At 36.3% G+C, this 17,410-nt stretch overlaps 2 protein-coding genes across 3 annotated transcripts; one reads left to right on the top strand and one right to left on the bottom strand.

Annotated features, from left to right (window-relative positions):
• Window positions 1–1,434: 1,434 nt before the first annotated feature.
• Window positions 1,435–6,272, top strand: LOC107802209 (O-fucosyltransferase 19-like). Of its 2 annotated transcripts, XR_001651786.2 has the most exons (9): window positions 1,435–2,263; window positions 3,028–3,100; window positions 3,202–3,272; window positions 3,368–3,456; window positions 3,553–3,685; window positions 3,761–3,993; window positions 4,073–4,549; window positions 4,653–5,145; window positions 5,989–6,272. XR_001651786.2 is itself a non-coding variant. In XM_016625663.2 (8 exons), the coding sequence occupies exons 1-8, from the start codon at window positions 1,673–1,675 to the stop codon at window positions 4,906–4,908; spliced, it is 1,923 nt and encodes a 640-aa protein (XP_016481149.1). In that variant the 5' UTR covers window positions 1,435–1,672; the 3' UTR covers window positions 4,909–5,305. The 2 variants fall into 2 exon arrangements, 1 of the variants encoding a protein (XP_016481149.1); XM_016625663.2 differs by lacking the exon at window positions 5,989–6,272 and having other exon boundaries at window positions 4,653–5,305.
• Window positions 6,273–7,961: 1,689 nt separating this feature from the next.
• On the bottom strand, window positions 7,962–8,958 carry LOC107802215 (heme-binding-like protein At3g10130, chloroplastic). Its single transcript, XM_016625669.2, has one exon. It carries the CDS (start codon window positions 8,743–8,745, stop codon window positions 8,146–8,148), a length of 600 nt encoding a protein of 199 aa, XP_016481155.2. The 5' UTR covers window positions 8,746–8,958; the 3' UTR covers window positions 7,962–8,145.
• Window positions 8,959–17,410: the final 8,452 nt, after the last annotated feature.

The raw sequence follows: 17,410 nt of genomic DNA, 5'->3' as shown, positions 1-17,410 counted from the left end.
CGCACACATGAGATTCCATTTTGTGAAAGGTCGTTTATTCCTTCTTAATATCAACTTTACATATATTTTAATGGAATCCATTTTAATGGTTTGAATCTATCAAACTGGTAAAATAGAAAGTCAGACGGCTATCAAATTCTCTGTATGGTACTATTTTTAACACTACTGGATGAAAAAAATATTCATTGTTAATCCTTTCTTTCAAGTCAATAAGAATTCCAAGTCCTAACAATGCATTATTGCTTATGTGAAATCAAAACAATATATGTGGCATACATTGCTGTACCTTTTTTCTAGACATAAATTTCTTCAACTTATTATCCAAAAAATGTACTAACTGCCAGTGGCAATATACATGTGAATCTCCTCAATATATGAAAGAACAAATTTTTGGTAGACATTCAAAGTAACCTCTCTTATCACCTCCAACAAGCAATCATTTTCCTCCTAAATTATACAAAAGCTAGAACTCAAGAACCACCCTGCACGTTTCCCTTGCTTAGTATAAATTTTATATTTTATAGTATATAGTAATTTTAAAATTAAAAAAAAAAGAAGAAGCTAAAAGTTAAATCTTTATACGTCACTTCAACCAACGTTTTAATCTCAGTGGAGAAATTAAAGTAGATACTATCGCATTCATTTTCAAAAAGGTCCATTTTCAGACAAACCATTTCATCAGGATTTTAACGTTTACAATGTAACTTTTCTTAAACGAGACAAACCGTACTTAGCCCAATGATTCCAACACTCACTTGATTGCCTCATAGGATAAAAACAAGTGCTACTTCCTCACAAACTACTATTCCCGTGAGATTAAAACGTTGGTTGAAGTGACGTCTGGTGATTTAATTCTTTGTCTTTTTTGTTTCTATCTACACTTATATTACTCCTTCCGTCTAAATTTAAGCGTATACTTTTTTAGTTTATTTCAAAAAAATATTTTACTCTTTTAATAAAAATAATTTAATTTAAACTTCTCATTTTATACATCAACAATTTATAGTGAATCAAAATTTCATGACTTATTTTATATTATAAATTTCGAAAGATTTTTCTTCTTCTTATGATCACTCCATATCTTGTCAAACTAAACTGAGACAGAAGGAATTTCAACATAATTTCTTATTTTTGAGAACTTTTTTACTCCTTGTTCGTTTTTTTTACTCCATGTTCTACTCAATATGACGTTTTTACTTTTGGTTTGTTTAAAGGAATACTAACGTTTTCTTATATGTGAAAAATCATTAATTTTAAATATTTTTATTTTATCCATATTAATATATTTTTATATCCATAAAAATATCATGACATATTTACTCTATAAGTTCTAGTAAGATGTTGACATGATCTATCCCTTTTTTTTTTTTGACAATTTGTACATATTTTGGTCTATATTTAAAGAGTCCTATTATATTTTTTCTTTTAAATTTGTGTTTTGTCAAACAAAAACTACAAACAAAAGCGTTAGAACTTGGACCACTTCCACAATCGGCAACACCTCCCCTCCCCTTGCGAAAATCTTCCTCTCGTAAATCGTACGACGCCACTATATACACAAACAAACCTATGGTTCACAAACTGGGAAAACTTCTCCGGTCCCCTCCCTCTCTCTGGACCCATAATTCTCTCTTTTGACTTTCTTCGGTTCTGTGTTTAGACTACTTATAAAATGTCAACCGGTGGCACCGCCACCAATTCCGCCAGCGGTAGTCCCCGAGTGGGCGGCGGACCCACCACCCACCACCGCCGCCGTGTCGCCGACACCATGAACGACCCCGAAAAATTATCAGATCATTTACAAATCGGGCTTGATTATTATGGTGATAATAATACAAATATCAACGCCGGTGGAAACGTTCATCATCACCATTATCACCATCACCATCATAATTCGATAATACGTTACTTATTAGCGTGTAAATGGGTGCCAGAAAGTATTGTATTTAGAGTAGAAGAATGTTTATTAAGTATTGGTACAATTATGGCATATTTAGGATCAAGAAAGAATATGGTTCGTACCATATTTGGGTTGTTATTGGTTTTGGTGGTTTTATCTGTATTTCTCAAGTTTTCTATTATGATGAATGGTAATGTTGAGGATGTAAATAATGGGAATCTCATGAGGAGAGATAATGGACTTTTTGTTCTTCAGAATTTAAAGAATGATTGGATTAATGCTCAAAGAGTTGTTTCTGAAACAGAGACCACTGCCTTTTCTGCTTCTGAGGTTGTGCAAAAACGTCAGATGAAGGAGTTACCTGTAAGTTGTGCAAAATCACTTCTTTCTCTCTTTAGTTTTACCTTTTTCTTTTTCGCACAGTTTTACTTTTTTTTTTAGCTTTACCTTTTTCCTTCTAAGTTAGAATAGTGAAAATATTACCTATTTTTGGTGTTCATGTAAAATATTACCCGGTATATGTGCTGGAGTTATCTGGTACCCGGTGCGATAGTTGAGGTGCGCGCTAGTTGGTTTGAACACCACCGTCATGGAAAAAAACCAGCTTTTACTCTGCATTTTAGTCCAAAGCTTGACATACTTCTTAAAAAGGTGAATTTTTAGAAATAATAATTTTCAGGATGAAACTTATGTAACAATTTTATTTTTCATATTTTTAACTTTTATGGATAAAATTAGGTTTGGCACATTTTCTGATAATTGTTTTACCTGGAAGGATGGACGTAGTAGGCAGCAATAAAGCTAAAGGTTGTATGTGGGCAATGGCTAACTGGCTTTAGGGAATGATTAGGTGACCGTTCTGGACCAAGTATGTTGGATATTCTGTTTATTTTTTGGCTAATTAAATGAGATATTGACTTTCTCTAGTTCAAGTTACTGTTCTCTGTTTAGCTTTTTCAGTAAATCTCCTGAATTAGAACCTTCATTACTACTCTATTTCCAGTTGATTGCTTATGGAAGATGTTTTGCATTGAGCAAGATATGGTTTCTCGTTTCGATTACTCGCAATTTTTAGGCTTGATTGACATATCTAAAGCACTTGTTCAATACTTGATTGTTTTGGACAGGTACCAGAAATATGGATGAAGCCATCTAGTGATAATTACTACAAATGCATTGCTCGGCCTAGGAATCGAATAAGTATGTCAAGCTTTTAGATCTTGAATCCTCAATATTCACTTTGTTCCAAATGGATCAGTTTCATTCCTACTTTGTGTATGCTTACATTTGGAATATTTTAGGAACTGGCTCTTCGACCAATGGATATATCTTGGTTCATGCCAATGGAGGATTAAACCAAATGAGAACAGGGGTGAGTGAAGCTTCAAGCTGTTTATTCCATATTTCAAGCTAATGTGGAGATGTAATTTATTAAGCCTTATAACAATTGTTGTTGGATTACTGCAGATATGTGATATGGTGGCTATTGCAAAGATTTTGAATGCCACTCTGGTTCTTCCTTCCCTTGATCATGAATCCTTTTGGACAGATCCCAGGTTCAATTCTTTAGTTCTTCTGATCAGTTTAGATTCGAGCATGACACGTCTCGGAACCTTTTTGTTTTAGTTCTAATCCCTTTCCATTTGTTGCAGTGATTTTAAAGATATTTTTGACTGGAGACGCTTCATTGACGTTTTAAGAGAAGACATTGAGATTGTTGAATCTTTGCCACCAAAATATGCAGCTGTGACCCCCCTTCAGAAAGCACCTGTGTCTTGGTCAAAGGTCTGTAAAAAGAACTGCAGTTAGAATGCTAAAACTTTTTGCTTGTTGGAACTAAAATTTGATGCTTTTCTGCAGGCTAGTTACTATAGAAGAGAGATTCTTTCTTTACTAAAGAAGCATAAGGTGATACAATTTACCCACACAGATTCAAGGCTTGCTAACAATGGCCTGGCGTCCTCTATTCAGAGGCTTCGCTGTCGAGCAAATTATGAGGCTCTACGGTACACAAATGAGATTGAGGAGCTTGGAAAGAAGTTGCTCGATAGACTTAGAGATAATGGTGAACCATACATTGCTCTCCACTTAAGGTAATCTCTCTAACATGGCGTCCCTTCGTCAGTTTCTCAACAATTCCATCTTTGGATAAGTTACTTAGCATGTATGCAGATATGAAAAAGACATGCTAGCCTTTACTGGCTGCAGCAACAATTTGACTGCTGAAGAGGCTGAGGAACTTCGTATTATGAGGTATCAAGTGAAGCACTGGAAAGAGAAAGAGATAGACGGCAATGAGAAGCGACTGCAAGGGGGCTGCCCTATGTCTCCTAGGGAGGCTGCATTGTTTCTTAAAGCAATGGGCTATCCTTCCATGACTAGAATATATATCGTCGCTGGGGAAATTTATGGCAACAACAGTATGGATGCGTTTCGGAAAGAGTATCCCAATGTTTTCTCTCACTCAACTCTTACAACAAAGGAAGAACTTGAGGCTTTCAGGCATTATCAAAACCGTCTTGCTGCCCTAGATTATCTCGTAGCCCTTGAAAGTGACGTCTTTGTTTATACGTATGATGGTAATATGGCAAAGGCCGTACAAGGGCATAGAAGGTTTGAAGGATTTCGAAAGACCATAAACCCCGACAGGTTACTATTATATTAAGATTTTCATACTTCCTTTGTCATTACTTAAATTATCTAGGATTTGACCAAACTCACAATTTTCTTTTGGTATTTCTCTTCATTTCAGACACAATGTTGTAAGATTGGTTGATTTGTTGGATAAGGGTGCGATCTCTTGGGAAGAGTTTGCTTCAGAGATCAAGGCGTTACATTCCAACAGATTAGGAGCTCCTTACCTTAGACAAGCTGGAGAATTACCAAGATTAGAAGAAAACTTTTATGCTAATCCTTTTCCAGGTTGTATCTGTGATAGATCTTTGATGGAAGTGAACAAGCAGAAAATTAACAAGAGACCGAGTTTGAAAGCTGCTACACAAAGATAAAGGTTTATATTCAAGTTGGTAATAGGTTGTAGATTAGACAAATGCCAGCATATGATCTTACAATATATTCAAGGGGCTGCCAAAATTTTGGCCTTTTATGCATTTTAGTATATTAGGCAGCAAGCAGAATCAAAGAGGAATTTCACCATATGAATTACTTTGATTAACAAATCTTAAGCCAGCAAGCAACTTTGGAAGCAGAGACGGTGGCTAGTAAAAGAGGCAGATACAATACAGGTACTCAAATCATTCTTTACTGTGCAGTATAGAATTTTATTCATTTTCTTAGTATTTATTATGATTTGGTTTTTGTAATTAGTTTATTTATTAGGTTTTCCACAGATTCATATGTAACAATTTACGAAAATTATTATACACGTCTTTGTACACGGTTGCTGAGTTCTTCATCTTCATATTTGTCTGTCTTTTCCTTCTCATTCCATTATGGATTGAAAGATTTACTTAGTAACTGTTTGCATTACTCCAGCTGCTATGATTATGCATAGATAATATTTCTTATTCCGAAATTCTATATAATGTCAAGAAACTCTTTATATTATTAACTCTTCACGCTACGAACCAAAACCAAGCAAACCTAAATACAGATGATTAGTTGTTTCCTTTTTGCTGATATGTTAAGGACCATATAAGTAGTAGAGAAGAATGAAAGAAATATAAGCTTCAGCACATCTCTATTAGCGTCTATTTTGGAAACGTTAAGGAAACAGGTAGATTACCGTAGACTTGTGCTTGAAAATACGTTAAGAAAGACAAAATTTTGAAAGGTTATATAAGATGCACAAAACTTGTGTTCCATTTATTGAATTGTGTGATCATCTTATCTAAAAACTTAAAGGAGACTACACTTCACTTACTTTATTATAACCTGCTCTGCTACTACGTTGAATACTGTGATTCTATCATCTAGAAACATAAGTTGTTTCAGACAATACAGTTTTAGTTAGTCATTATTTCTCATTTCTCATTTTCTTGCACTATAGAAGTGAAGTTGGATATGAACCTGCTAGATTTGTAATACATAGAAACGTAACCAGACATCATCTGTTGATTTTGATATAGACAGAAAGCTAATAAAGCAGATGCGGGACCATAATTCAGAGTTTGGATTTGCTCTTGTTCCTTTATAACGTACTCAAAATACATAAAGCAACATTATGCTATTACTAAGAATAGCAGTGACGACAACTGGAGGCAAGCCCGACATTTACTTTAGTCTGATAATGCTTTCTTATCGTTGAACCTGCATCCGTATCTTGAGCCCAACAGATTCTGGTCCTAAACAAAACTTATTCATCAAGTAAGGTACTGGTTAAATTTGGAAAGATTCATACGCCATTATGTTTCCAGTTTTGTGCTATGATGTCAATCAAATCTACTTTAAATAGGATTGTGATCATTGCGTTGATGTTGGATAGGATAGTGAATTTAAACAAGTCACATGATTATGTTATGACGTTTACTAAAGATTCAAGTTCTCCAGTAAGTTAAGCAGTTTCTGGTTAGGAGAAAGAAAAATAACCAAGAAAAAACATTGGTACTAACGGAGATTGTTTTCTTGAAAGAAGTCACTCATACGAATGTGGCATTGAGAGGTCCGCGGACCTGCAAAATCCCCTTATTTACGGAGTACTAAGTTTTAGTACTAAGTTTTAGTACTAAGTTTACGCAGAGTGCGAGGCAGCATCAGTGGTTGATTCCACGGCTCGAACCCGTGGCCTATAGGTCACATGAAGACAACTTTGCCGTTGCTATACAGTCATTTACATTTTGCTAAAAGGAGACTTGAGAGCATGTTTATTATAACACAATCAACAAGTGGCTGAATCTAACAAGTTACTATTAATGTGGAAACTTGACAGTGTTTTAACTTCATATCTTGCCGTTCCAGCTTGAAGTGAGACTATCAATAATATGGTGCTGCAACAAAAGAATATAAAGAGGGAAGAACAATAATGAAAACTAATTAAGTGTTCATCCATACAATCAAAATCATAGATGGAGATGTCAAAACTTAAGAATTGAAATGGACTAATTTAGGCTGCAAGAATAAGGCCAAAATATCTTAAAATTTGTTACAATAAGGTACTCTCAGTTCCCAAAAGGATAAAACTAACAGAACACTTGTCTTTTTCCTATTGTTTTAACTCGGGAACGCGATTAAAACAACATTCTAACGTGTGATATGAAACTTGTCATGATATCTTGCATTGTATCTGCTTCACAAGCAACTAGGTCAATATACATCTATGTAATTAACATTTATACAGTGTTTTGTATGATAATTACGCTTGGATGAAGTGGTGAACCAAATGGTTGAACTGCTTGAGATGGGGCAGCGAACTGAGAGTTCTGAGAAAGAAAGAATCTCATATCATATGCTACACAGGCTTTCCATATTGGAATTTTTCTTTTTCCCATAATTGGCAAATGAATAACTAACGCTCAATTGGACAACAGTATATTTTAACTTGTGAAGGGGACGTTGGCCCCTAACTCGTGGGCAACACCGGGGCTGAAATAGACCGAACCTCTCCTCAAAGCGACAATAGTAGTCTGGCCTCATACACATGGGAAAAACATCTCACGCCACATCTCTATCATCATCACAACTCACCGGTGCCCAACTAATATCAAGTACTTAACATCACATACGAAAGAATGGAAAAAACTGAACATCACATACGAAAGAATGGAAAAAACTGAAGATACAGGCTTCAAGTTGAGATAAAGTCGCACGACAAATAATTAAGAAAGGAAAAGTTGAGGAAAGGTAAAGTTATCTCCATGTGACCAATAGGTTCGAGTCGTGAAAGCAGTCACTAATGCTGAGATTAGGATAGACTATCTACATCAGACCTTTGAGGTGCGGCCCTTACCCGACCCTGCGTGAATACAAAATATTTTGTGCATCACTTCACACTGGTGAGCGGAGTTTGAAGTGAAAATATAGATCAGAATAAGGACTTACCACATTAGATGCTTGCAAAACTGCATCAGTTTTACTGCTTTACTATGGCAAAGTATAAAAATAAGACAAAATATGTGCTAATTATAACTATGAATAATTGACACTAGTGTATGCAAAGACATTGTCAACAGCGTAAACATATAAACAAGAAATACACAATTCAATAATAAACACCAGATAAAGTAGGTTCATGTCACGAGCTAGCTTCACAGCAGTCTCATGTTTTTCTTTACTACACCATTTTCAGCTCACTCAACTGGAATCATAACTTCATTGGTCTTAAATGGAGGAATTGTCCAAGGAGGATTATACCTAGCCAACTCATAATCACCAATTATCTTATACCCATCTCTCTCTAAACATTTCCTTAAATTCTCCACTTTCTCTTTTACCGCTTTATCACTTGCAGTCCCACTAAACTGCACCACACCAAACTTCCTTTCACCTTCTTCTTTAATCATCACTCTCTCATCCAACGGCTTAGGTGCCTCTTCAGCTTTTGTATACTTTGCAGGTAAAATAAACTGCATCGTCACCATATTGCTCTCTCCATCACCACTCTTAGTCACTACTGGTGCAGTCATCGCGATTTTTTCGGACGATTTGGTGATTACAGGAGCTGTCATGGCGATTGTTTCAGGCTTAGCGTTTTGAGGATTGCCAAGTGCGCCGATGTAATTGGCTAATAGCATAAACCCACCGTCTTTGTTTCCTTTGAACTGGGTTGGATCATATGTGACTTGTGCTATAACAGATGCTGGGTATTTGCGGATTTCGTAGTCAGCTGTAGATTGAATCAACTCGTATTTTGGTGTTTCCACACAGATCTTACCCAAAATCATGCCCATTTTTGTGATGGAATGGGAAATTAGTTATTGAAAATGGAATTTGAGAATGTTTTGATAGTAAATGGGGGCTGTGAATTGTTACATATAAGGGAAGAAAAGAGGAAGTTTCATGTGGGAATTCGGAAAGAGACGATCAGAAGACTTGGGAAAGGGGTTTTGTTTGCTGCAAAATGAGTGGCGGCAGATCAGGGAAGTATGCTGTGGAGTTTGTTTTGCCACGTTTACACCATAAGCTGGTGGAGATAAACCTATACAGGAATAGTTTGTGCACTATTTGTGCACACAGTAATTTTAGTATCGCCGTTAAAATTGACTTGCTCTGTAAAAGGTTAAACCAATCTGCATTACGAAATCAGGTGCTACATCTCCAAAACTTTAAATTATCAATACTTCTTAAAATTATGATTAGATGTTCTATATGTCGGGGCAAATGGTCTGATGGACCGTTACAAATTTATTTTTAGTTTTTGTTACTCCATTGTAATGTTCGGGGCAACTTATTTTTTGTTTTTTTAAAATCATAATTTCCCTAATTATTATTCATAGTAATTGTTCAATTATTACTAATTTATATCGCTTGTATTCAAACGTGCAACGAATATAACTTGTGTCAATTGTATTACGAATACAACATGTATCAACTATATTCGTTCGCGCAACAAACATAACATGTATCAAGTGTAACATCGACTGTATACAAGGATGTATACAAAGGATACAACCCGTATCGACTGTATTTAAACACGCAACGAATACAACTAAGACGAAATACAAAAATATAGAAACTCAAGACATCCGCTAACTAAGCGGACGCTCTAACCAACTAAGCTACGAGAGCTTGTTGCTCTCTTATTTCAGTTCAAAATAATTAATCTCTCGTTTGATGAATTTGTTATAAAATTCAAATATAACTATGAATGGTAAATTTGCTGAAAGTATAGCTACAGATGGTAAATATAGTGTATATGTTTGACGTGTCGCGTAATTTTCACTTTTACACATGAAAATTTTAATTTTACACATAAGAGATCTTAAAAAATAATTTCTTAGAGCCTGTTTGGATTGGCTTAAAAAAGTGATTTTTAAGAACAAGTGCTTAAAAGCACTTTTGCTTGTTTTCTAAGAGCCCGTTTGGATTAGCTGATTGTAAATAGCTGATAAGCTTGAAGTGCTGAAAATTATTTTTAAGTGTTGAAACTGATTTTTTAAATAAGTATTTACGTGTTTGGATAGACGTGCTGAAACTAATAATAGTTGATGTGTTTGGTAGAAAAGTGTTGATAAGTTGTTCTTTTATTAAAATGACTAAAATATCCTTAAAAACTTTACAAAAGGTTATAAATTAAAATATTTCTTTGTAAAGAAAAAGATGAACAATGAATATGGAATGAAAAGAAAGTTAGAAAATTGATTTTGTAAAAAATATTTTGTAAATTAGAAAATATTATTAAGGATAAACTAGTAAAAGCCTTGGTCAAACAGTCAATCTAAAAGTGTTTATAAGCTAAAAAGCCATAAGTTGGGGGTAACCAACTTATGACTTATGGCTGATTTTAACTTATAAGCACTTGGCTTATAAGCATTTTGGGTATTTATCAAATGCGTAGGTAAGCCAAAAAGTGCTTATAAATCAGTTTAACCAGCTTATAAGCTTAGCCAAACACCCTCTAAATAAGTAATTATGTGTTTGGATAATAGTGCTGAAGCTGAAAAAAGTTGTTGAAGTGTTTGATAAACAAGTGCAAGTAAACACTTTTTCTGTTAAAATGACCGAAATATTCGTAAAGCTGTTAACACTAAAAATAAGCTTATTACTACGACATCCTTAATGTAAAATTAACTCAAATACGAACTAATTTATGTCTTAATTAACTCTAAATTAAATTAATCAAATAAGATTATTTTTAATAAATATAAACTGAATTCCAATAGAATTGTAACATGCTTTAGTTCTGAATATTCAACTAAAAAATAAAACTATTTATTTCTAGAGTGAAATGAAAAAAACGAATTAATGCCAATAAAACTAATGCCTCAGCCTTTTGCATCGTTTCTTTCTTTTTTCCTCGGCTAGTTCTCACATTTGTCTAATGTCAGGTAATTAAGGGTCTTATTAATTACTTATAACAGAAAAAATAAAGCTACTTATTTATTATAATAATGTGAAGAAAGATACCTGCAACCTCAGAATGGGAGATGGAAAAAAAATGACGTTATGACTTAATTAATAAAGTAAGGGTATTTTGTAATTTATATAAAAAAAAGGATGGATAATAAGGTTAATTATTTGGTTAAGTGAAAAAGCAATAAGTTGGATATACCAAGCTTGTGGCTTTTGGCTTAATTCAACTTAAAAGTATTTGGCTTAAAAGTTGTTTTTAGGTTTGCCAAACACTGGAACAAGACAAAATGTGCTTTTAAGCTGGTTTGACCAGCTTTGAAGCCAATCCAAACACCTCTTAATTTCAACATTATAAAAATCCATAGGGCTTATTTCCCTAAAGGTTCTCGATGTAATCGCTTAAATTTGTAAGGCTTAGGCCATCTCCAACGGTGCTGCATTTTGCCATAATGGAATCAGTTTTTGGAGAAATTTGGCTCCAATGCTCCCCGATTCTTGGCTGCAAAATGGGGGATGAATAGTGTCACTCCAAATCCTCCATTACTATTCCCTGTTAATTTATTATTATTTTTATTATTTAACTCTTTTAATTTTTCTCTTTATATATACCTAATTATGTTTATGTAATATATTTATATTATTAATTTTACATCTTAACTTTGCCGTATCATTTTGATAAATTAATTTTCATGCATTTATTATTTTTATGTAAAATTGTAAGTTAATTTTATTATAAGTTATAATTGTACACAAAATATATAATTATCTCAAAGATGCTCATTTTGCACATAGAAAATATTAGATGTTGCTAAAATTGAAAGGTGCGAATATAAAATATTATATTTTGTTAAAATTAAAAAGTAAAAATTGAAAATGCATTAAATGAAAATACATTAAAATTGAAAATACATTAAATTAAAATACATAAAAATTGAAACTACGGTAAATATCATAATAACTTAGTGGGGTTCTATGTCATTTCGAGATACACCAATGATTTCACTTTTATTTGAATTATCTGTTACTATATATAATTTATAATATTTGCTTACAAATTATATTATTTAAAAATTTATGGTATAAAATAATTTTATATTAAATGGTTATATAAGAAAGGAATATAAATTATATGTGATGAATATGTAAAAAAGAAAAAAAGATAGAATTTCTTTAATAGAAATAAGAAAATAATATTTACATAAAAGATAATAATATAATTATTTTACCCAAAAAATCGGATAACAATTGAATTTATACGCGGTTTTAAGGATACGTGATCCAATTTGATACAAAGCGGAAAACCAGGGTTAATACGGAAAACTAAGCAGAAAAATAAACTCAAACCATGCAGATTGAATAACTTAAGCCTCGTAGGATTAACTTCATTCGAATTTAGGAGAGATATTTCCGGAATATTATTGAAGCCAAAACAATATGAACAAAGCTGAGAAGATAGTATGTTGTTCTTTTAAGTATGTTACCATGTCCTCCATGAATTACTCTATTTTCTTTATATATACCGGGAGATGAAACCTTTAAGACATTATTTTATAAGGAATTATGTAGACCTTGGCTCCCTTTTTTACTTAATCCCATAATTTTCCTCATAATGATTGGTCATGGCGAGAATCACAGATACTTGTCGTGTGAGTGGGTAAAGCTTTTGTTCGAGGCCGTTAGAAGCGGGGTCGGTCGTGCCCCGATAAATTCGAGGGCAAATCTGATGGTCTCGTTCGAACTTTGATCCTCGATATCGAGCTCAGTCACATCTGTAACTTCGATCTCTTACGCAGGTGCCGAGCCTTGACCTATTGTTCTAGATACCTCGATCAAGCATAGAGCTTGGTTCTACCCGCATACAGATAGTCCCCTCATTTTTCGGAGAGTAAGCGATTAAAAACGATATGAACCCTTGGTCCTTACTTCGATAAATCTTGATGTCGAGTACATGACATAAGGATATTGAAAACGTCCCGTCACTCCAGTCTTCGAGACATTAAATGTATGTCAATTGACGGTCGGCTACCTTGGGAGATGAGCCGCCGCTTAAGGAACCTATAAATACCCTTTAATCCTTTTGTTTAGAACTTTTACGCTCACATCATTCTTGCGTTCTAAGAACTTCAACTTCTTCATCTTATGGTTTTCTCATTTCCAACCTCAAAGCTTCCCCTTATCAACAATCTATTTCCTTCATTTTTTATAAAAATGGCAAAAACTTCCAAGTCTGTTCCTAAAAAATAAGCACATTCTTCTTCAAATCCTTCTGAAAACGCTTCTCATGCTGCTACTAAGGAACTCCCTCTGAGATCATACATCCCTACTGGGTGCCCTACTGTGGCTGATTTCAAAATTGAGAACACGCCCATGGTACCAGGTCGATGCGAATCAGTCCCTCGGTACATATGTACAATCACGGACAGTATCCTTGATAAGGTTAAAGAGGATTGCAACTGGGTAGGCAAACACATAGTGGTCCCTACCCATGAAGAATCAATTACCACATACGTGGAGGGTTTCTTGAGTGTTTACACTTACCATTTCACGTTAGGTCCTCTAGACCCGATTATCATAGCCTTTTGCAAAAGGTATGATGTGATGCTCGGGCATATACATCCTTCATTTTGGAGGATCGTTATTTTGCTTCCATTCTTCGTGAGCAAGGTCTAGGGATGTCCATTCACCATCGACCATCTCATGCGCCTATACAACTCTCGACTTTACCGATGAGGGTTAATTAAGCTTGCACGCCGAGCCACCAAGACCTTGTTTTGAGTATCGACGAGGATCGAGACAGGGCTATTTAGGTAGATTTGTTCAAGTGAGAACCTAGGAATTAATCTCGGCTGCGGACATGTCGTTCCCTGAGAAATGGAACATGAAACATAAGTTTAGCTTTGCCTTCGGTATTCCTTTTATTTCTTTTCATTCTATTTGGTTTCTCATCGATGTTATGTGATGCAGTTGTTGCCCAAATGCCGAACCCCGTTCCTGAACTTAAAGAGTGGGTCGAGGGCATCGCGACATAGAGACCTTACTCTGAGCGTTTATGGCGTGAGCTATCGAAGGGCCGATAAAAGGCTTGTAATCATGGTAAGGGTTTTTTCCCTAATAATATATCTGATCTCATTTTTTCATCATCAGTCTCTGATCCATTATATTTCCATTTTGCAGGTTTACCAAAGGACATCGAGATGAGGCCTCCATCGACTGATAACGATATACACACTGATCTCCCTGCTTTGAAACAGGATAAAGAGAAGAAGAAAAGGAAAGCTTCGAGCCCCCCGGCCCCTGAAAGGAAAAGGTCGAGGAAGCGACTGGCGCAGAAACCTAAGAAAACCAGCGCTCGAGAACTTTCATCAGACTCACTAAATCATTTGAGGGATGAGTCCGAGGAAGAAGAGGATTCTGAGTTAGTGGCCCGCGTGAGAAGCGGTTCCGAAATTCCTCGAGCCGTGGAGGCCGTAGTAGATGAAACAGTGGCCGAAGTCTCCGAGAGGGTCAAGATCAATTTGGCCCGAGCCAGTGGGGTCAAAAAATAAAATGTGACAGGCACATCCTGGTCAGAAGATAACGTACCCAAAGAGGCGCTTGGGGTGATTGACCTTTCTGGGTCGCCTTCTTTACAACTTCTATGATAAACGAGGCCCAAGGAGTAGCCGATTCTTTCCATAATTTTTTTGACGACCTAGATTCCATTGCTTCAGAGGATGTTGCCGGTTTGGGTGACTTATCGGTACCAAAAAAGACATCATCCTTAGAAGCCGTCAGTCCTTCTTCAAGCCCACGATTAGTGAACCAGTTCCCAGCTCCGAGTATTGATCCTACTCGGAGACGGGCAATTTATATGTCTATCCCGGAGGATGCCCGGGTTCTTTCTTCTCCGGTGGGGATTGCCAGTTATCTTCGGTGCCTGGTAACCGAAGAGGATCAAATTAAAATGAACAAGGTAGAGGTGCCCTGCCTATTCAACGAAGCTTAACATGGGCTGAATCGGGTAATTTCGAATGTCTCTTTATTATATACCTAGCTTTCATCATGAATGATTATAACTTTTTTCCTTTGTGTTTGTAGGCCTCGGTGCTTCATCACGAGGCTTTCCTTCGATGTCGGGAGGAGTCAAAATGTTTTGAGTCCGAGACCCGGGAGCTCGCCGAAAAGAGGGATGCTTATAAGCTCCTTAATGAAAAATCCCAGGTTGAGTTGGAGGCAGCTCGTAGGGAACATTCTAACCTGGTCGAGCAGGTAAGAATAGTTTTTGAAGTTAGTGACGATGAGCCGAACTTGGTAGCTAACGATCCTTGCCCGCAGGTTCAGAAAAAACTCGACATGGTCAAGCAGCTCCGAGGGGAGGTGGATGCGGTCAAAGGCGAGATCGAAGAATGGAGGAAAAATATGGATCTCTTAGCCTTGGGGAAAGAGACTGCCCGGACACAGTTGGCTTCTGTTGAGGTTCAGCTTCGGGCTGCAAAAGAGAAGAACTTGGCTCAGGCCAAAATGATCGAGGTACTCCAATCTCAGTTGAGCTTGGTTGTTTTTAGTCAAGAGAATCTGGCCAAGGAACCCGAGGCTGCTAAATCAGAAGTTATCACGGCCCGGAACAAAGCTTATAAAAAAGTGGCCCAGTTCAAAGTTGATATCGAGGCTATCTAGGAGCAGGCAAAAAACATGGTGAAGAATGCGAGGTGGGAATCCCGAAGGGAGACCTTTGAGGGAGTTTCGACATATTTACTAAAATCGAGAATGCCAAGATATGCAAAACCAATGCTCGGAGATTAGCTTTTCCCGAGGAGGATTCTAAGGCGTCTGAAAGGTCGGATGAGTCTGGTGGTGAGGGAGACTCCGAAGGTGATGAAGCAGCCCCCGGTGAAGACTAGGCCGTTCAAATTTTGTACTCTTTCTTTTGTTTAGGCAATTTGGCCTTTGTATATGATATGTAACGGTGCTATTCCGCCTTTGTAAAAACAAAACTGAGATATATATATATATAAGGTTTTCATAGCTTTCAAATTTCTTCTTTGATTTATTATTTATTTTCACAAAGGTCGAAATGCCTTAGCATGTAATAATTAGGTTGTGTTCGAAGGTTCGAACAAACCTTGCCCTTATCGCCCTTTTGGGTTAAGGCTTTGTAGGGGTTCGGTGTTATCGATAATTTTTCCCCGAAATATTTTAAGTTTATATCCTTGCCGAGGGTAATCTTTAGAACCGGACAATGCTAAATAAGCTTTATGCCCTCGAGTGTTTTTAACTCGGACTCAAGGCATTTAGCAAAGCGAGTGCCAATTTTTTCAGGTGGGGATATCTAGTTTCAACCTCACCCAAGGTCCAGCTAACATAATAAATCGAAAATTGCGTACCTTGTTCTTTCCGGACTAGGACTCCACTTACTGCCATCTCCGATACTACCAAATACAAGTACAATTGTTCGTTTGTCCTCGGTGTGTGGAGAAGTGGCGGGCTCGATAAATACCGCTTAAGTTCTTCCAAGACCCGTTGGCATTCCAGGGTCCATGTGAAGTTGTTTTTCTTCTTCAACAATGAGAAATATTGGTGACTCTTATCGGAGGATCTCGAGATGAATCGCCCCAGGGCGGCAATGCGCCTGGTTAGCCTTTACATGACCTTCACGTTGTCTACTACCGTGATATCTTCAATAGCTTTGATCTTGTTTTGGTTGATCTCGATTCTAGGTTGGATACCATGAATCCGAGAAATTTACCCGATCCGACTCCAAACGCGCATTTTTCGGATTCAGCTTCATGTTTTATTTCTTCAATATACTGAAGGTTTCCTGTAGATGCTTTAAATGGTCCTCTGCTCGCAGGGATTTAACCAACATATCATCAATGTAAACTTCAATTGATTTTCCTATTTGTTCTTCAAACATCCGATTTACTAGGCGTTGGTATATGACACCGACGTTTTTAAATCCAAACGATGTTATATTATAACAGTATGTGCCATTTTTAGTGATGAAAAAGGTTTTTTTCTGATCATCCGGGTCTATCCATATTTGGTTGTACCCGAAATAGGCATCGAGAAAACTGAGGATCTCCTGGCCGGAAATGGCATCGATCATACGATCGATTTTGGGCAAAGGAAAAGAGTCTTTGGGGGACACTTTATTCAAATCTTTGTAATATACACACATTCTTAGTTTATTCTCTTTTTTAGGGACTACCACTACGTGTACTAGCCAATCGGGGTATTTAACCTCTCGAATGGACCCTATTTTTAGGAGTTTAGATACCTTGTCCTTGATGAAAGCATTTTTGACCTCGGACTGGGACCTCCTCTTCTGTTTGACCGAATTAATTTTTGGGTCCATGCTTAATTTGTGAATGGTTACTTCTGGTGGGATCTCTGTCATATCAAGATGGGACCAAGAAAAATAATCTATGTTAACTATAAGAAATTAAATAAGTTTTTTCCTAAGCTTGGGAGTTAGTCCCGTGCCCAGGCATACCTTTCGATCGGGCAAATGCTTTATTAATACAACCCGTTCCAGATCTTCAACCGTCGATTTGGTGGCATCGG

The sequence above is a fragment of the Nicotiana tabacum genome, chromosome 24 (assembly GCF_000715075.1).
Source record: "Nicotiana tabacum cultivar K326 chromosome 24, ASM71507v2, whole genome shotgun sequence".
Taxonomy (NCBI): domain Eukaryota; kingdom Viridiplantae; phylum Streptophyta; class Magnoliopsida; order Solanales; family Solanaceae; genus Nicotiana; species Nicotiana tabacum.
The sequence above is the reverse complement of the archived record's forward strand: the minus strand, read 5'-3'. Positions and strand labels throughout refer to the sequence as shown.